This window comes from Diaporthe batatas (assembly GCF_019321695.1).
Source record: "Diaporthe batatas strain CRI 302-4 chromosome Unknown Contig00005, whole genome shotgun sequence".
NCBI lineage: Eukaryota > Fungi > Ascomycota > Sordariomycetes > Diaporthales > Diaporthaceae > Diaporthe > Diaporthe batatas.
This window is the reverse complement of record NW_025408552.1, coordinates 1497831-1517915: the sequence shown is the minus strand read 5'-3', so window position 1 is coordinate 1517915 and position 20085 is coordinate 1497831. Positions and strand designations below refer to the sequence as shown.

The window sequence follows — 20085 nt, the reverse complement described above, 5'->3', positions numbered from 1 at the left end:
GCCCTCGCCCTCACGCCCTCACGCCCTCAGCCAGGTCAAGCCAGCCAGCCCCAGCACCAACCTGCCAGGCCCCGAGCCCCTGCATCAGTCATCTTCTCATCATCGCGTAGCCCAGCTTGCCCAGCTCACCACACAGCTGAATCATGTCTGGCAGCCCTCCCATGTGTGCAAGCGCGCTGGCGCGATGGAGGCACCCGGGCATGTCTTCCACAAACCTCGTGCGTCGTGTGCCTCCGTCCCTCCCATTGGTCCTCTCGCAGGACTGGCAGATAATCCCCCGACCCCCCTCGACCTCTTCAGCTTGCACCTGCAGCCATGATGGTGTGCACTCCCTGCTCTGGGTTCCATTGTCTCTTCCAGCAAATCTTCTGCCACACCCCTCCCCTCCCCCGCCCGCCCCCCTCGCCAGCTTTTGCCCTCTGCCGCCTCTTCCAATTTGCCTCATGCCGCCCCGAGGCCACCTCCGCCTGTCCGCCTGTCCGCCTGTCCACTGTTCTGGTATCGTACCCGAGAAAGTCGATGTGTATTGTGCAGACTCGCCCTCCCTTGCCTGTATCCACCCAAGGCCCTACCCTCCTAGCAGTACGTACCTTGTGATGGATCCTCAATGCCTAATACCGCGTCCAACGCGGCCTGCTGGAAAACAAATTCCGAGCCAGAACATCAACTGACCTCCCCGTCATTCTGGAAACAAGGCCACTGCACTCTCCCTCACCGCCACCGAGGGATATATCTCGTGTGTGTCGGGTGCTCGCAGCTGTTTCCGCCTCGCCAGCCATACACACAAAAGACAGGCGATCAGTTGCCAGTCGGGAACCACTCAATGGGGGGTGTCCGCGGCGCTCCAGTGCTCTCGCCCTCCCCAGATGGCTCACGAAAGGCGGCAGGAATATTTATTGCCTTCTGTAACGGGGAGGGTCCGAGTTCGTACGTAGGATAGCTGGGGTTCGCATCAGTGATCCCCAGGTAATGTGCAGTACACGAACGTGGGAGGAAAAAGTGATCCTATCAGGCATCACGCCTTGATTGCCTGCGTGCCACGAACGTCTTAGCCCGTCAGGAGGGTGCGCAGCTGGCCCTTGAGGCCCAGATCCTTCTCACACTCTCTCTCTCCTCTCTTCTCTCTCCTCTCTTCCTTTTCTCTTTCTGTCTGTCCGCCTGTCTTGTCTGTCTCTTGATTCCCTCTTCGGGCTGCTTCTGCTTCTTCCCCCACCTCTATTGGATTGGCATCCTCCCTTAACCATGGACGGGGCGTATGCCACCTGGGGCCCACCCCAGCCCAACCAACCCCCCAGATCTGCGCAATATAGCCGACCCCGGCCTTCCAAAAGCGGCAGTGTGCAGCAGAAGTAATTGCTTGTTCGAGAACCTGTGGTGCTGCCCCCTCCTCCTGGCCCCCCTTCCCCTCATGACTTGTCTGTCTTCTCCGTCCCAGAGGGAAGAATCGTTGATCAAGAATTGCCTGCGTTCCATGCCTTTCGGCGGTGACTGCTCGAGCGGCCCGCCCGCCGGACGTGGCTAGGAGGATGCATATTGCATTGCTGTGGTTGGGTTATGGCTCTATCGGCCATCCTGGATGGGCGTGGGCCAATCATTGGACTGCAGGCAGGCGGAGCTTCACGGCCATTCTCTTCACACGGGGGACGAAATGCTGGTTGTCAAAGTCCTCACCTCACACAAAAGGTCCCAGAGCCCAAATGCAGGGGTACTTCCGCAGGACGGCCGGAGACCACCGTGCTGCATGTTTCATACTGCAAGGTCCTAACTGGACTGTCGGGTGCGAGAGGGGGACACGCCCAGTCGGGTCCTTCTCCCCGTTTCTTCTCGGTGGACATACTGCTGCTAGAGACAATCTTGCATCATATCGTTCATGAAATTAAAAGCTAGTCCTGGTTGCAGAGACACCCCAAGTCTGCGCGTGCTCGTTATCTTATATACATACAAGTAGCTCCGCCCGTCTGTTCAAGACAGCACAGACTGAGCCACCCACTCCGCCATGCTCCTTCGAACCCCTTATTATTAAGTCTTTAATCAATACGAGTAACGCTTCCCCCCAGAATGACGAATGAACCTCTATTCCTCTCTTGGATCGTTGCATTTTCATGCATCCGAGTAATACTCGTCGTGGTAGCCGGGCGAAGGCGTTCCGGCCCAGTAGCCGCTGCTGGTGTTTCCCGGGATGTTATCCTTGGAGCCCCAGTACTGGTCTCGTGTCCTGCGCTCGCGCTCGAATTCGGCCCACCGCTTCATGGTGATCTTGCTGCTGTCGAACTCGCCCTCCTGCTCACCGTGGCCACCCTTCTTGACCTCACCCGCTGTCTTGCGAGTGTCACCCCATGAGAAGTCATCAAACTTCCAGAAGGCATAGGTTGGCAAGACGAAGTTCCAGATCGGTAGGGAGACAAGGTAGATTATCATCCAGACGATGTACGTCCATGAATGAGCCGTCACGACCACCAGAACGCCCGGCAAGCCCAGAATCAGCGCGAGCAGAACCAAGGGAATAACTTGGACTGGTCCGATGATAGAAGAGATCACTGCGACATGTCAGCTGCGTGCGAGGGTCTCGGGCTGGCTGACTCGGCCGAGAAGGTACTTACCGACGTAGAGCGTGAAGGCAATAGCAGCAGGCAGAACCAGCGTTCCCATCAACTCGATAAACACCACAAACTGCATACTAAAACAGAAGGTGCCACAGAGATCTCTGACTAGGACAAGCTCCATGAGGTTGTGGATAGTCGAGTTGATCCATCGACGTCTTTGAGACAGCAGGACCATGAATTTATCAGGCACCGTGGTCTTGCAGACTGCTTGAGGCACAAATACCTGCTTCCGCTTGGGGAACGTCCGGAGCATGAGGGTTGTTAGGTAACGATCCTCGCCCAGAAGAAGCAAGTTCTTCTTGTGCAGTGTGTCCACCACGTTCTCCGAGTAATGCTCAACCACGTCAGGGTTGGCCAAGACGGGGACCCAATAGTTTGCACCCCCCTTCGGAGCCTTGATCCGGTACATGCAGAAACAACCGGGCAGACAGGTGACACCGCCAAAAACCGATTCGAAGGACTTGGCCTGGTGGTGCGATATGAAGTATTCAAATACCTGGATCGCCGTGACCCAGCTGTCCCGCTTGTTGGCAATCTTTGTCTCGCCGCACAAGCCCATGATCTCGGGATCCTTGACCATGGCAGAGACCATGTGGGTGAGACTATCAGGAAACACCTTCGTATCGGCGTCTACCATCAATACTATTTCGTAGAAGTCGGGGGATATGCCAGTAATCTTCCACAGGCCGTTGAACATCTCGTACTCGAGCTCGGTCATCCGCTCGTCAAACATGACCTTTTGCAGGAAAGACATGAGGATGATCTGACTGTCACGCTTGCCTCGATTTCCAGGTTTCGATTTGGTGGCCTCGTCAGGCGTACCGCACTTGGACACCAACATCATCGGGACCCGTTGTTGCTTTTCCAGAGGAATTCGAGACTTCGCACCGTAGTCATAGAACCCAGAGTAGATCTTGGCCATGTTGTGTCGCTTGGAACCCGTAGCAACAGCGACGTATGAGAATGGCTGTACTTCCTCGGGCAGAATAGTGAAGTCCTTCATCATGCTCAGAACGTAGTCCGGTGTCGACATGCTCTCTCCCTTGCCCTTGATGATACCGTCACAAATAACGAGGATACACTTGTGGCTGTTGGGGTAGTCTGTCATGGCGATAGAGTCGAGAGTTGTCCGGATCCCTTCCTCGCCTTCAGAGTAGCCAGTAACGAGGCAGAGCGTGTGCGCCAGAGGGTACCCAAAGGGCATCCAGTCGGATGGGGGCTGCGGCACAACTGCCTCGTGTATGAAGCCGGCAGGGCCGGGCCCATCGGTTGGGCTGGGCTGGGGACCATACGGGTCAGAGGCCAAGAAGCTGTTACGGCTGGGATTCCCCTGACCGTACATGGACGTAGGATGGAGCAGGGCAGCCCCAGAACTCTGGCTGGCCATCGTGGTGGGCATAGTAGGTCTCCGCGAGTTCCGGTCGACACCGTAAACAGTTGAGAACCGCGAAGTTGTGGGCATGAACGTGCTGGCACGCTTGCTCGTGCGGTCAGACGAGGCTCCTGCCACACTGCTTCCGACATCACCTGGCAAGCGTGCTGGCGCACGGTAGATATCCTCTGACCACTCTTCGATTTGCTGGTTCCGCTTCCTCCTGTCCGATGACTGAGACGTCTTGGCCGCTGCGTATCGCCGGCTGACGAACCACTGGAAGATCAGAGCCAGGACAAAGCGGACGACGACAACTCCCAGAATCAGAACAAGGGAAAGATACAGGACAACCTGTGAGGCAATGCAGCCCACCGAGTCGGAGTCCACGGACCCAACTTTGATGATCTGCTGAAGGCACTCAGCTGTCGCCTTGTCACCCGACTTCATGAAAGCGTGAGTGACGTCGCGGCCCCTCACAGCCGCGTTCGCAGGAGACTTGCTGTCGGCGAGTTCCTTGAAGCGATCGGGGACCGAGACTTGCGATGAGTTAAACCAGTTGAGAAGATCCAGATCGAGGACGTCCCCGGAGTAAACCACAAGATTCCGCGAGCTATTCTTCACGTCTTCCCAGTCGAAATAAACGTCAGCAGTCGGCTTCAGGGCGTAGAAGGTGTTTCGTGAGGATGCTGTGGTGTGACAAGCGTAGCCAAGATAGTAGGGGTTTGTTTGGTTGGGCTGCGTAGATCCGTCCTGGTTGAAGGTATTGCAGGGAAAGTACCAAGCCAGCTCGCCCTTGCTGTTTGTGGGCACATCTGAACCGTCAGCCAAGGTAATCAGGTCCTTGCACTTCCCATTCACGTTCTGGAACAAGAAGCTCCCGTCTTTTCCGCCCTGCTTCTCCGGAAGGTCGTACAGGACATTCGCCCCTGAGTTACCCGACCTAGGGATGCCCTCAGCTGGCGGATGATGAGACGTGGAGAGGTCGTATGCTTGGCCGTGGAAAATCATGTAGCCGCCGCCAACGTGGTTCACCTGTAGGCGCTGGGATGGCGTGCCACAGACTGTGCGGGTGAACCCGAAGGTCAAGAAGCCGACCACGGCCATGATGAATGCGATGATGCTCAGAAGTCCCATCTTCTCCCGCCAGGCCCGTGCCTGGTCTTTTGACCTCTTCCCAAAGCATTTGAGCACGAAATTCGGGCACCAAAAGGTGATTATGGCGCAGTAAATGTCCCAGAGACTCGGCGGCCGTATCTGTTCCACTTCCTTTCTATGTTTTGAGCCCCTCTTCGTGATTTTCCCGGGATGTTTCCGGCTGTCTGCCCGTTTCCTAGAGCGTTTCGGCTTCTCAGCCTCGCCACTATCTCTGGTGCTACCTTTCTTGCCCTTTGATGCGATTGATTCGGAGAGGGCGTCCTCCCGGTTGGACGTGGCCATGTAGGTGGTCCCTTCGAAATCCTCGTAGACTGGGTCGTTGCCGGTCCGCGACGGCTTCGTCTGCATGTTCGCCGCATGCTGCCGGTAGTGATAATTTGGGTGATCTTTTCCGATCCTGTTCCGCTCCGGCTTGACTAAGCTTCGTTTCCGCGAGATGGCTGTCTCGCCAGGCAAGCCAGCACTTTCAAGGTCGGGCGACAAGGGCACTTCGTCTGTAGCGGTGTTAGAAGGAGGCGGCACAGTTGTCGCAACGGAGTGAGATGAATCCCCACGGGAGTGCATTGTGCCCTCATTCCCATAACGACTGCCAGCCTCGATGTCATGTGGGCGCCCGCTGCGCCGAGTGGATTGCCGGTAGGCGGTGCGCTGCTCGTACGAGGCCCTGGCACCGGGCCGTTCGGGGAGAGACATGGCCCTGGTGAATGAGAGTGTTAGTTGGGCCGGACTCTAGCGGGCATGCTTTTGTGGGATCGTTGGTAGCTGGGGGGCGGGGATGGCTTCTCACTCGGAGAGAAAGGGGGTCAAAGGGTTTCTTTGTGTCGCTCGACGCGGGGGCGACTCGGATCGTGGAGCGCAAGCACAAACGACCGGTGAATGGTGGGGTACACAGCCAAAGGGAGGAACAGGAACGGGTCAATTCAGACCAGCAGAACAAGCCAAGTCTCGAGATCTCGAAGTCATTGTGTGTTGTTGCAGATGCTGACCAGAAGGATCGGAGACTCACAGTTGTTATGGGATACGGCACCCAAAGGACTGTATGGGTATAGCGCAAGCCGCTATTGCGCTATTGGCGAGGGGTTCCTTGGGCGACGGGCTGGTGAGTTTGAGCGCCGAGTCCAGACGACGGCCAGCCTGTTCGAGTCCCCAGGATGATGCAGGATCGAGGCCAAGCCTGACAGGACAACGACCACTGAGATGCAGACAATGCGGTCCCACACAGCCCAACCGATGCTTGATCACAGAGGGTCTTCCTTGTCGTGCCGGCAGACAGCACACAGAGCTCTCGGCTGTCAGCCTGCTATGGCACGGCTGGCGATTTGGCTGTGGCTGGACGTCCACTCGCGGGCGGTTAACCCACGGGTAGAGGGGCACAACAATACTGATGATGTTGTAGGGTGGTATTTGTCGTTGGGCTGAATCGTCGCTTCAATGCGCAAGTGTTTGATGAGGCAGCGCGTCAGAAAACTGGAATAGGAAGCTGCGACTCTGGTCTGATCTTGTGTCGAGGGCGGGCAAATGGCCACCACGTCCCGCGAACCGTTGATAGAGGACCTGGATGACGACGGAGGGGCCCTAAAAAAAATCAAAACAAAAAAAGGGTTTACACGCTTCCTCTCCACTCGTGTTCCTGGCGGTTCGAGGTCTATAGACTGGACGAGCTAGCGAATGCACGGTCGAGATCGGCTGGAGAAACGAGAGGAGCCGCGTCCACCAGGTCAGGGGACTAGGCGCTGCAGGGTGTCGAGGAAGAACGGCGACCCACGGCGGATGCGAGGCAAGACGACAGCGACAGCGATGCCGGTGGAAAGGGAGAGAAGTCGACGCAATGGCGTTGAAGTCTGCGAGTGCCTTCTCCCTCCCTACGAATGCCTCTGGGGGCGGCACAGTGGGCGGCAGACGGCACAGAATGGCAGAGGCTCACTCAGTCCGTAAGCCCCCTTTGGACTGGGCTACCCCTTGTCGGCGGATGGGCAGTCTCCAGCAAATCGAGCAGGGTAGTGCCATGATGTGTTGGAGTGCTCGGGTAGCTTCTGCTAGGCATCCAGTGTGGAGGGCGCTGACCTACTATTGCCAGTACCTCTCCGTGTTCAGCAGGGAATATCCATGCCCCGCCGAATACGATCCGCAACCGTTTCCCCGTCGACGAGCGCCGAGAAGCTGGAGAGAAATGCGAGGGCTGGAAGCTTCCAAGTTTGGGAGCGCCTTGCAGCATTCCTCTGCTGCTTGTCAACAACCAAAAACTTGGAACAGCACGATGATGCAACCAGGCAACCGACGAATGCAAAGTTTGGTTCAAGATGCCGTCCAAATTTCAAGAAATATTCAAACAACTTATCATGGCAGTCTGCAAGCAACCGCCCACTGCCAGACTGGCTACCCTGGAACTCTACTCTAATATTAAGCATTCATTATCTCCACAACAGGCCGGGCCTGGCGCGGGTCCCGGCGTGATCTGGGTGGAGAGATCTTTTGACGTCCCCATCACGAAAGCAGACGAGTCGCGTCACGGTATGCCGTAGATCCTGCAGGTCTGATCAAGCCTCTTCGCGGGATGACGCAGAGGTGCAAATCATACATACCGCACCGCATGTGCAACTCTCGGGCCGGTGCTCGAATGGCGACCGCACTCACCAACTATCAAGCCCGGGGTCCGTCACAAAGCCGAGGACACGCAGGCTGGCAGGGAATCGACCCCAGAAGCACGTCGGAACTGCTGGGAGGTTACTTTTGCATCCGGTTTGCCGCATGTTCTGACGCCTCGCCCGTGGCTCCGAGTCGCCCGCCCAGCCCACGGGAGCCGGCATACTTGGCTGTCTTTTGGCTTCAGCCGCCAAGTCAGAATAGCCCAGACATCGTTTTTGTATGTATACGGCACTTGTTGCCAAGCGTGGCCTCAAGTATTCACGTATCCATTCAGGCGAGTAGTGTTTCCAAAAGGAAAGAGGCCGACATGTCGTGTAGCAAAGATCATGTGTGCGACGAAACTCGGAAGACCTGGAGAAGTTCGGTAAGTTCCGGATCCTGTACGATCGACCACTTGGATTTCCCACACAGACCAGGTCAGAAAGCTGCACGTACGCATCCCTTTTCGGCAACCTCGCAGGTAACAGCCTGCCCCGTCAGCTTGGTCCCTGACCGGGGGGGTTCATGAGCGGCCATGTCAGCGCTGTCCGTCTGACCCTGTCAAACTCCCAACGCTGTGGCACATTCATGAAAGAGACCGACCTCGGAATTTCCATCATTCGGATTGGTCGCCGTCGGCGGCAACAAAGGCGCGAGGAGGGGGGAAGGGGGAGGAAAAAAAGAAGGATCCTCGTGTGTATCCCAATACGAGGACGCTAGGGTGAAAAGGGGTCTGCCCTTTTCGAGACAGGCTGACTGCTGCTCTTCCTTCAGCCTACAGTACCTGCTCTATCCGCCCAGCCCGCCCAGAGAAAACGGGTGGCCCTCGCTGCTGCCTCGCAAACCACAGCAGTACCTAGGTACCTAGGTAGATAGATATATGACGCGATTGAGTTAATCTCATGCACAAAATTCGATGGGCTTTCCCCAGACCGTGGGCGTCGATTCGACGACTTCGGGCGACTCGGCTCCCGTGTCAATGAAACCTTGCGGTCGGTCTGGTTAATTGCATCTCCAATTGCGGAATAGTACTGTGGTAGCCACGGAAAGAGGGAGGAGAGCCTGGCTAATTCCCCAGATTCCTCAGCTCCGCATCAAATTTCCTCGAACGCAAAAGAGCGTCCGCACCCCTGAAGTACAATGGAGGATCTGCGCGGGATAATTCTCCGGTGCCTGTGAGGCTCGACTTCGGTGTCCCGTGTCTCCATAGCCGCCGCCGCCGCCTTTTTGTTGGCTCAAGGTTTCGAGAACAGAACTGTATTGCGGTTTATTATCCTTTGTGAAGCCGAACATCAGCTGGGGTCGATCCATAGGGCTGGGCTGAGTTGCACAGTGTCTGAAAGTGGCCGAGCTGTCTCCAATTCTGGTGTGCTAACCAGATCGGACACCAATTTGAGATGAGGCAGAGCAAGGCGCGTTTGGAGTAAATTAAATGATGAGGGCAGGACCCAATGCTTCGGCAGGGAGCGAAGGAATATCTTCATCTCGCCCGCATGCAATGCCATTGACGAGATGGGCTGCCGAGTATCGTGGGGAACACAATCATGTATGTACTCGGCACACTGCAAAGGGCCGATGCAGATGCCCACCGGAATGTGACCCTCAGATCCGAGAAGCTGGTCTGGTACCCGCGTTGGGGAACTGGCAGCTACACAACAAGTGGGCAGACTACTGTAAGAAAGTTTATTTGTAGAGCAGGCCGTTGATACTATGTAGTAGTTAGTAGTTGACTGCCTGTGATCAAAGCGTCTTGGGGCAGCGTCTGTTCGCAGGACCGAGGCAGCGATCATGGCGTCAGAGCCTGGTGTCGGTGCTTAAGGATGTCGAAGCTGGGGAGTTTGATGTGCGTGATGCTAATGAATATCACGGATTGCAATGGAGACCCGGGCCCCATGTCGATGATGGGTATACTTCCAACGCGGTAAGAGCGCCAGCCGCACAGGGCGGTGGAGCATACGGGTATGCGTCGAGTGCTGTATGCTGTAGCAAGTGCTTTCTCATCCGATACTGACGCGGCGCAGTCGTATTTACCCTTGTAAGCGCAGAGCACGTGGGCTTGCGAGCACAGCAGGGTTTGGATTCGGACGGTGAGCGCCCATCATCTCGTGTGTGAAAATGTTGCAAGTGCCACCCAGCCACGCCGGCCTGGCAGGCCTTTTGCTGCTGCCTCCTCGTATGCTCCCTGGCTCCTCGCCCGGACAGGCTTTGGAATGCTGGGGTTTCTTGGTGGGTCGGTACCAAGCTTTGTCTCCAGTGACGGCAGGATCTCCGTCAGTCTGTGTACGGAGTGTGTAGGTACTTAAGTATGTACTCTGCAGTACGTATTCGTGTTGTTAGTCATGACCCGCCTGCCCGCCCAGTCTGGCAGTGGCACTGTTACATTGCAGCACGGTGGCATCGTGGTTGGCACCCTCCAACCACATGACTCCGCGACAGGGCCTGCGAAGACTCGAACAGAGCGAGAGCGGTACGGGGGACTGCTGGTACTGTGTAGATGCGGCCGTGTCGGCCGGCGAGGTCGGCGTGATGGTCTGGCAGGAACTTGTCCGAGCCTGCAGGGCCTGGACGGCCTGGAGGAACCGCTGGGCTCTTCTGAGCCGCATATTCTATTTGCGTCTCCATCCATCGCATGATCGGACTGTTGGTGGCAGGTTGTTCGTTGCCTGTCCTGCCTGTGTAGGTAGGTAGGTACCTAGGTCCCTAGGAGCGAGGACTGAAATGGCCAAGGGCCCAGAAGCAGGGGGTCTGGGGCTACACTCAGCAGGCACAGCACCCCGTGCCTAATTTTGGCGCCCCAAGCTGCGGGCTGCTCTTGATGGGGCCACCGTGCATTGGGGGCGGCTGGGGCACGGTGCTGGGCCCAGTAATGAGGAACCCGCTAGAGCAACGATCTACGGCCAAAACGGCTAGGGCGCTCCCCCGTACTTAGTACCTTAGGCAGGTAGGGTCCTTGGGACCTGTGGACGGAGACCAAGTGCAGACGTACCACCCACCCGGGCGCCCGCTTTCCTCGGGGTCGCAATCCATAGCACCAACGGCGTCACTTCCTCGACGTCCAGAGACATGAGTACCACACGCTGCGCATTCTACTCCTTCTGGCCTCTTCTGGCACCCTGCGCCGCCCTTCCATCCCATCCAGTGTCGCCGGCCTGCGGTGGCCTTGACTGACTTCCAAAGTGGCCTGGCTCCTTCGACTCCCGCCTCCGCCTCTAACGCATCTTCAACGTTGTGCTCAAGTGTGACGTGACCGGACCTGACAAGACAAGACAAGACGGGACACACGCCTCTTCTGTTGTTCCTCGTCCCGCTCGCTGCCCTGGCTTGCCTTGCCTCGTCCTCTCCCGACCTCCCACCAGCCCGCCCAGCAGCATTACGACTCCATCCAGCCGTGTCGTCGTCCCGCCAGAGCCGACTTTTTCTTTGTCATTGCATATAGGAGCATCTTTCCGCGCCATTCTTTCCAGGGGCTCGCTCAGGGACCCTTTCTCGAGGAGCACAACCTCCCTCCCTCGCGGTGCCTGAATCGCCTGTCCGACGCCTGCCTGCCCTCCTCTCCTAACAACCTCCCTACCACCCCGCAACCTCAACCCCTGTATAGACCGGGCCCCGTCCACTCGGCGGGCAGTCCTACAACCACTTTGCCACCCGCAAGGCACCTCTAGACACTTCAATGCGGTCAGGGCAGAGTCTCCAGCAGTTGTCGCAATAGAATTGTGCCAAAACTACCCCTTCGCTGGCCCGCCTCACCTGCTGCGACGCCAGCTGGGATAGTTGCAGCTCGGGAACTTTCGTCCGAAGTGGACGCACTTGGGCCAAGGCATTTCGGGCCCTTCACAATGGCTGCGGTCGACACCTCGCCAAGGGCAGGCTCCGGCCCTTCGAGCCCAATCCAGAGGAAGCCAGTTGCTACCACCCACGCATCGCAACAACGCAGTGTGCGGGAAACGGGGAAGGCGCTGCCTCCCATTCCCATGACCGAGGGCTCGAGGCTGGGGCAGTCGCCTATATCACCAGTCAAGATGAACGTCAAAGAGGACAACTGGGCCCAGCCTTCCACCGCGACCATAGAAACGGGCGAGCCAAACCACCACCGAGAATCACCTGCACCGACATCACATAGACCACAACTAGAGTTCTCGCAGCCCGAGGGGACCGTACGGCGTGCAAGAGAAGCCTCCCTAGACCCGTACCCTCCAGCTCACACTTCTGACTTTGATTTCACCCCGGACTCGAGCCTCGGAGGCAGCGGTGCTTCAACGGAAGCCGGTCAAAGCACTGCCCAGACGCCCACGAAGCAGGAGGACAACAGGCACAGTCGCGAAACGGACACTTCTGGGTCCACGCCCAGTATCTCAAACCCACAGACATCGACTGGTGCATCAGTGGTCACCAGCGCGAGCTCGGTCTCCAACTCATTGGACAATGGACAAGGCAGGAAATCCGAGGATGCTTCTACTGTCGGCTCCATTCCTGAGGAGCCTGAACAGGTCCAGCTCGTTCCGCAGCTACAGTACCACCACCAACCCTTCGTGCCGAGGACAGCAAGCTCCGCAAACGACCAGAATCCGCGGGCCGTGTCGACGCCGGACTTGCTGGAGAATGGCACAGCTGTCAACCGCCATTTGACACCCGTCTCCAATATGAGGAGAAGTTCGATGCCTCGGCCGCAGTCGACATACTCTGCCCATTCTGACCGTGGCCGATCGTCCGCTTATTATGGGAACACGAGCCCGCGCGCCCCATCGTTACATTCAAGGAAATCACCAGACAACCGCCAGTCCACCTACGCTGAGCTTCTCAACGTGCCCTACCCGCAGCCAGCTCCGGCGCCGCTCACCATTGACAACTCTCAGCTGCGAAATGTAGTAGGATCTAATGCCTCTCTGCTGAGCTCGCAGAAGACGCTTGACATGTATCGACAGAACGTAAAGAAGACAAACGACGTCTCGCTGCAGTACTCATTTGCGGTCTTCCTGATATCAACAGCTCAGGATCAGGGATTTGACGTCACGAAACCCCAGCCTAAACCGTCGTCCAAGTCAGGTCACAGCCGCGATGGCTCGTTCGTTGACGAGACGGGCTCTGGCCCGCATGAACTGGTGAGAGAAGCTCGAGCCATCCTGCAAAAGCTTGCCAACGCCGGTTATCCTTTCGCCCAATACTACCTTGCGGATGGCTATGCGTCAGGACTATTCAGTAAGGGAAAGGAAGACTACAACTCAGCCTTTCCTCTGTTTGTCTTGGCGGCCAAGCATGGTCATGCAGAGTCTGCATATAGAACCGGATTGTGTTACGAGTTCGGGTGGGGGTGTCGAAAAGACCCGGCAAAGGCCGTCCAGTTCCTGCGAACAGCCGCCTCCAAACGGCACCCAGGAGCGATGACGAGACTCGGCAAGGCCTGTTTGTCTGGCGATCTGGGTGAAAAACGCTATCGTGAGGGTCTGAAATGGCTAAAGCTAGCGACTGAGTCGGCGGATGCAATGTACAATGCAGCACCCTACCACCTGGGTTGCCTTTACGAAACGGGATATGGCGAGGACATCTTCAAAGACGAAGGGTATGCCGCCGAGTTACTGACACAAGCTGCCGACCTTGGGCATCCGGAAGCCAACTACCGCATGGGCGATGCTTACGAACACGGCAAACTCCAGTGTCCGCGGGACCCAGCCTTGAGCGTACACTTCTACACCGGTGCTGCCGAGCGAGGCCACGCCGCAGCCATGATGGGTCTCTGTGCTTGGTACATGGTTGGAGCAGAGCCTGTCTTAGAAAAGGACGAGGAGGAGGCATACGAATGGGCACGCAGGTCTGCCGAACTAGGTAAGTGCTGAGTTAGCCCGGTGCTGACCCCTTGGGTTGGCGTCGAAATCCCCGGATCATGATCAAGGTGCTGACAATACGCTCATAGGCTACGTCAAAGCACAATACGCGGTCGGCTACTTCACGGAGATGGGCATCGGCTGCAGGAGAGACATTCTTGAGGCTAACGTCTGGTATGTCAAGGCCGCAGATGCTGGAGACGACCGAGCAAGGCAAAGACTCAATGCCATCCGGGCGGCAGCAAGCGGCGGTATGCCGATGGAGGTCGGGCCCGCAAAAGCGCACAACCTTAGGAAGTCAAAGAGCGGCACGAAGGACGACAACTGCCTGGTGATGTGAGCACATTATACAACACGTTGGCCTGGGTCACGATTGGGCCTGTGCATATCTGACGCCAGGTGGTGGATGAGCATGGTGGAACCGAGCGATTAATGTTGATGCATCGCGGCTCGGTTCCCACTAGGTGTGTGGTTCTGGAAAATGCCCTTCACTAGGGCCGGTTGCATAACTTTTGGGGATGCAGGAACGGGGCGGGAGGGCAGTCTGCAATGTTTACTGCATAGTTTCTATCAAGAAGTGGCGAACATAGCATGGGCTTTCCGGGCTGACCAGTGGAAGGATGCTCAGACCGGGGCATTGGACGCGGCATTTGATGTTATTTATTTTTCGGCACGCTCTGTACGTGTGCATCTTTATTGACTTCCAAATGATACACACCTCTCGCGCGCGCGCCTATCCTCGAGCAGACGTGACTTCACACACTCTGTAACTCATCTCATCACCGTGGACCTTGCGGTCCCCGTTGGTCATCCGAACACACTGCCAAGAAATCCTGGGTGGGTCTAGATTCACATATATTGTTAAAGCGTTTTAATTCTCCAGAATACACACTGTCGGTGTGAAGCCCCATGTGACTTGACAATACGAGGTTGTCCCAGAGGAGGTTATACCTATGTACTGTAGGAAACTATCATGTGGGTGGGTGGGTCTTATGAGTTTGCTCACGGAAGTTGACTTTGTATAACAATGTTCCACAGTAGTTTAGTCTGTCCGTAGGCAGGGTAGAAAGTGGGCGTTATCCAGTTGGTCCATAGAATCTCAACGCCGTGGCGGCGTGTAGGGCAGCGAGGTAAAGCTCGTTCTCGTGTAACACAACTCCAAGACAATACTCTTGCTTTACTTGTACTTCCCTGATGCGTCCGGTCCTATACAGTCGTGCAGAGCAAAGCCCCATTCATGAAATGATACGTTGTGTGTGGAAGTAACTGTACGTCGTGGCGCCGTCGCAGCGTCGGCTTCTTCTCGTTGGCATATGTCAAGGCTGGGCTTACCTGCCGTATCAAACTGCCTCAGATCGTCCTTATTGTCCATTATATTCAAAAGACTGTCGTTTGTGGATTGTGGATGACTGCCACATATTCTTTGGTTTTGTTCCACGTGCCGTTTGAGGGATGTTTGGAGGGCTCAGTTGCACGTTTTGATGCCACCTGGGCATACTTGGCTTCTCCTAGACAGCTCTACTGTAGCAATATTCCGTTCGGAAACAGCAGACCAGGGCATAAATGAGTGTATTTCTACCTATTTGAAAAGTCAGATGCCTTGAATTGGGTTGTGGGAGTGTTTCGCAATACTGCTACGTCCCCAAGTACTCTTGCCCGGATAGGCTGACTGGCTGTGCTGTGTCAAGGAAGGCTCTGAATCATATTGCCTAATGCAGCCTTGTACTCGTACTGTATCTCAGGTTCTCTCGCAGCCGCAACCGCATGTGTCCACAATTCTGAGACTGCCACATCTTTGGCTTGACCCAATATTCTTTGGCTTTGACCCAACTTTCTTTGGCTTTGACCCAATGTCAGTTTCCAAAAGAATGCCAACAGTCTGGCTGTTGTTCCAAAAAGACACTGGTGCTGGGGAGAAATAAATCTGACGGCATGCAAGGTCCCCAAGATCAGCTCCCAGTGGGTTGCAGCGACCTGCATTTGGAGTGAATCACTCTGATACCTCTGGCAATATGTTAGGCAGTATTGAGTGTGCCCAAATCCATTCTAAATGCCTCTCAGCCAGTCTAGAACTTGCAGGACATGGAGGCCTAAGAGGCAATTGGGCAGCACAGCAGCCCAACATCCACGTCAATTGACGCGTCTCAATATCAGTGACCAAATGGAACAGCTGGCAACATGAAACTTGCAGGGTGGGCCGTTGAGACTGGATGTTGGAATCAGCCTTTCAACTACAGCACAGAAGCCACGACAAGGTGACACACTTCAAATGTTGGTTCAGTAGGAGAGCTTGGCAAGGCCCCAGGAATGCCTGGGGAATACAAAAGAATCAATGAAAAATATACGTCAGGTGTGCATTGTTGTTTTTGGAAGTGACTGTCACAAGCCTAAACCTGCATTCACTCTGTCACTCACACACCTTTGGCAAGCCACTGAAGCGTTGTGGATGAAAGCATCTCAAGTATGTTCGGGGAGGGAGGGGGGAGGCATGGCTGGTTCTGGCAACGTCACGTGCTGGCAAAAAGTGGGTCCATACAAGGTCGATTTTTCGCCGGGATCCAGGCGTCCTGGCAGAGCAACTGGCCCGGCCGGGTTCAAAACATTCATCTGCCCAACACCATCACCGCCGCCACTACAGGTGCATCTCTTCCCTCTTCATACCCACACACCCCTCCTTTCTTTGCACCCAGATACCCGCCACGAAGGTCTGTCCATCAGCCACCCAACCTCCAACCCCTTCCACGCCCGATCGGATCCTTTCTGCCTAGCCTCTGCATTAAAAAGCCCTGTTGTCCAGCTCTTGCAAAGTACTGACGCCTGATCCACCAGCCCCCACTTCTAGGCATTTACATCACTCGACCGCTTCCCAGTCACAACTCTTCTCTTCGTGTCCACAGAACAGATCACAACCACACAATGGCTGCCCCAGCTCAGCAGGTGCCTACCTTCAAGCTTGTGCTTGTCGGTGATGGCGGTACCGGAAAGGTGAGTCCCATCCTTATCGTCATTCCCCGGAGCAGGACCAGGCGGTGGGCAGTTTGCGCCTAGCGCTCGCCATCGCGGGGCAAGCCTGCACGCCATCAACAATGAATCCCGCACTGCTCAACCAACCCAAATACTGTTGAAGAGGTGCTGACAAATGCTCAAATGCCATAGACAACCTTCGTCAAGCGCCACTTGACTGGTGAATTCGAGAAGAAGTACATGGCCACCCTTGGTGTTGAGGTCCACCCCCTCGGCTTCACGACCGTTAGTACCTACCTCCTCAACCTCAATACCGCTGCCGAAGCTAACCCGGAAACCACAGAACTACGGTCAGATCCAGTTCGACGTGTGGGACACCGCTGGACAGGAGAAGTTCGGTGGTCTCCGTGATGGCTACTACATCAACGGCCAGTGCGGTATCATCATGTTCGATGTCACCTCCCGTATCACCTACAAGAACGTCCCCAACTGGCACCGTCAGTACCGCCATCTGATCCCATCGAGGAGCTGTTCCCCAGGCTAATGCAATAAATAGGTGACCTCGTCCGTGTCTGTGAGAACATCCCCATCGTCCTCTGCGGAAACAAGGTCGATGTCAAGGAGCGTAAGGTGAAGGCCAAGACCATCACCTTCCACCGCAAGAAGAACCTGCAGTACTACGACATCTCTGCCAAGTCCAACTACAACTTCGAGAAGCCCTTCCTGTGGCTGGCTCGCAAGCTCGTTGGCAACCCCGGTCTTGTATGTGACACCAAAAAACCCCTTCCTGGCACAGAGACAGCCTTGCTGACTAACCAAACCAGGAGTTCGTTGCTGCTCCTGCTCTTGCCCCCCCCACTGCCCAGGTCGACGAGTCGCTCCTTGCCCAGTACGCCAAGGAGATGGAGGAGGCTTCCGCTATGCCCCTGCCCGGCGAGGACGAGGACGACGACCTGTAAAAGGGTTGCTCTCAACCTTGCAACACACCTTCAGGAGACACTGTGCGGTGGATAGATTTCACGGGCTCTTTCATTCGACGTGAACAGCATCTTGCTTAGGGACAGCGACATATACAGGCAGGGCGGGCCAAGGCAGGATTAGGCCACGTTGATGAGCCCACGATGGGATACAGGATGCGAAAATGTGAGGCGCGATGCATTAATGGCTGAGGAGGCACGTCGTCCGGTCTTGGGTTTGATGCAGCATCGGCCCTTCGCGTTCCGAGAGTAGAATTCCGCGCCACGCTCTGCACTCAGGCGCAACTTAGGTAGAATATCACCGAAAAAGTCTCAATAGCGACCCCCTAGGCCAACTGGTCATCTTACACACCGCAAAAGGTCTTGACTGGTTCCGTTTTGACGCAGCTTGCATGCACAGTGGGGGAGGGTCAACGCAAACAGCGACGCACCGAAAAGGAGTAGACGCGATCGTGGCCAGCGTAGTATTTGATCCATTGAACAATGCAAGGTTTTGCAATGATGTCAACCTACGGAGCACTCTGGAGTCTGCATACGCCCCTCATGCTTGATCCAGTCACGGCATGCCCAGGGGCCCTGGCACACACGTGGCGGGGATACAAGAAGAACGTCAACACGGTAGCCGTTCAGGCCAGTCACATTTAAGCAAATATTGTGAGCTGCAATAGAAACCCTTTGCAACCAGCGCTGAATTTATCAAACAGTGCGATATTTCGCCCTGTATGGAAAACAAGCTTCCTTTGCGCCAAGATGCTGCCGCAACCAGGAGACAGTGATCGATACCGGGCCGAAGACCCCGGTCTCGCTCGTATGATACATAACATACCTTTCGTGGGATAGTGTGAAGACACCTGCGACTGCCCACTGCTCCAGACTGCAGGCTTTTGCAGTTCTGCTAACATAATGACAGTCCGGTCTTTCCCCGCACAGGTGCACCAGTAGCGTTCCGAAAGACATTCTCTTTTCTGGTATAGAAGGCTGACTGGCTCGTCTGGATCGCCTCCCTCTGTCTACTATGTTGCTGTTGCAGAATGTCGTCAGATGAAGAATGGGATGTCATGCAGTCACTTTTAGTGACGGCCACGCACTCGGGACTGCATTATTCCTGGTGCCCAGATCCATATCCAGCCGGAGCCGCCCCGAAGGTAGTAAGAAGTAGTGGTCCATGAAAGACGGCAGTGGTCTCTCAAAGAGGCAAAATATGACATCCCAGCAAGCCCCGTCCACCCCAGCCCAGCCTCGGCACCAAGGTCAACTGTAGTTCCCGCTGGGACGGCGCGGCGACGGGCCTCGATACCTTGACGATAACGCTCTGACCGACGTTTCCCTGGACACATTCGGCTACCTTCTTTAATTGGTCGTGGTTGGCGGCGTCGACGTAGCCAAAATTCCGAATTAGGTCGCCAGGCTGCAGCCCGGCCGAGGCAGCGGGGCTCCCCGGCGCCACGGTATTGATCTTCGCGAAGGGGTCGGCCAAACGCTCTGGCACGTAGTCCCGCAGGGCGGGCTCCGGGGCAGTAGCATCGCCCGTGGCGGACGAGTCGGCGGCGGGGACATGGGCGTCGGTGGCGTTCTCGGCGAGGCTGGCAAAGTGCTCGTGGATGTGCTTCTCGATTCTGGCCATGAGATCCTTGTAGTCGTTGCGCAGGTGGATGATGCGGGCACGGGCGGTGCGGATCTGAGCGACGTCGATGTCGGCCCTGGGAAAGCCGTCCGGGGTCAGCAGGCTCGTGTGCATGTCGACGCCGTGCGAGTCGAGCACGCTGCTCAGGGCCTTGAGCTCGGCCTCGACGTTATCCTTGCTGCGCTGGAGCTCGGCGAAGGAGAGGTGGGCCGAGTTTCCGTTGGCGGCCCTCGCGGTGGTCGGCCCCGAGGGGACAGTCGGTGCGTGGAGGTTGTTCATTCTCAGCGGGAGGCCCATCGATGTGCCAGTCGGTGATGAGCTATTACCATTCCTCCTCTCTGTGGGGGGAAGGGAGGACAGAGAGATGGTGTGTGTGGGCGAAATAGCAGGTTGCGCTGTGGGGCGGGCAGGCAGACAATCAGTCAACCGCCATGACGCGTTGCTTGTCAGAGGTGCTTGTGTGCTGGTGTGCGGTGGAAGGTGGACGAAGACAGCTAGGGAGCTAAGGCTATGAGGCTGAATGGAGGGGCAGCCCCCCCGCCCCGTCCCCGGGTTGCCAGGTAACCTGGTAACCCAGGTTTGTTTCGACAGGGGACTGACAGGATGGGGCGCGGGAGCTGGGGCGACCTGGCTCTAGGTAGGGCAGCAGGGGTGTAGATTTGGATCTTCAGGTACATACTCTCAGATGGAAATTTCCCATGGTAATCTGGTTTCCTCCAACGTCATGTCCTCTCTGATGTTCTGCACGCCGCCGCCCAACGCCGCTACTGGCAGTAAGGGAAATGCTGGAACCAGACGTCATACTGGTAACCGGCCTGTCGCCAATCTCACATTGACCATGTCTAATATGTCCAATATGGACCAGCTGAGCCAACGGGGCAGATGGCCGTGCTGCTCTCGCGCCTCCCAATCTCCAGGTCTGACTGACAGGCTGACTGATGGACAG

The 20085-nt window shown here is 56.3% G+C and overlaps 5 protein-coding genes across 5 annotated transcripts; 2 read left to right on the top strand and 3 right to left on the bottom strand.

The window, feature by feature from the left end:
* Window positions 1–946: 946 nt before the first annotated feature.
* KVR01_005147 (chitin synthase CHS3) lies at window positions 947–7095 on the bottom strand. The gene is made up of 4 exons (XM_044794241.1): window positions 5918–7095; window positions 5685–5827; window positions 2601–5624; window positions 947–2537 (listed from the first exon to the last, which is right to left on the bottom strand). The coding sequence occupies exons 2-4, from the start codon at window positions 5821–5823 to the stop codon at window positions 2101–2103; spliced, it is 3600 nt and encodes a 1199-aa protein (XP_044645592.1). The 5' UTR covers window positions 5824–5827; window positions 5918–7095; the 3' UTR covers window positions 947–2100.
* Window positions 7096–8695: 1600 nt separating this feature from the next.
* On the bottom strand, window positions 8696–9540 carry KVR01_005255 (uncharacterized protein). Its single transcript, XM_044781496.1, has one exon. The coding sequence runs from the start codon at window positions 9064–9066 to the stop codon at window positions 8839–8841; it is 228 nt and encodes a 75-aa protein (XP_044645700.1). The 5' UTR covers window positions 9067–9540; the 3' UTR covers window positions 8696–8838.
* A 1201-nt stretch (window positions 9541–10741) lies between these two features.
* On the top strand, window positions 10742–14304 carry KVR01_004925 (uncharacterized protein). Its single transcript, XM_044793210.1, has 2 exons — window positions 10742–13575; window positions 13664–14304. Exons 1-2 carry the CDS (start codon window positions 11592–11594, stop codon window positions 13912–13914), a joined length of 2235 nt encoding a protein of 744 aa, XP_044645370.1. The 5' UTR covers window positions 10742–11591; the 3' UTR covers window positions 13915–14304.
* Window positions 14305–16161: 1857 nt separating this feature from the next.
* Window positions 16162–18017, top strand: KVR01_005126 (uncharacterized protein). The gene is made up of 6 exons (XM_044788112.1): window positions 16162–16279; window positions 16404–16559; window positions 16731–16823; window positions 16882–17035; window positions 17095–17300; window positions 17363–18017. Exons 2-6 carry the CDS (start codon window positions 16491–16493, stop codon window positions 17495–17497), a joined length of 657 nt encoding a protein of 218 aa, XP_044645571.1. The 5' UTR covers window positions 16162–16279; window positions 16404–16490; the 3' UTR covers window positions 17498–18017.
* A 171-nt stretch (window positions 18018–18188) lies between these two features.
* Window positions 18189–19774, bottom strand: KVR01_005435 (uncharacterized protein). Its single transcript, XM_044785227.1, has one exon. It carries the CDS (start codon window positions 19434–19436, stop codon window positions 18702–18704), a length of 735 nt encoding a protein of 244 aa, XP_044645880.1. The 5' UTR covers window positions 19437–19774; the 3' UTR covers window positions 18189–18701.
* Window positions 19775–20085: the final 311 nt, after the last annotated feature.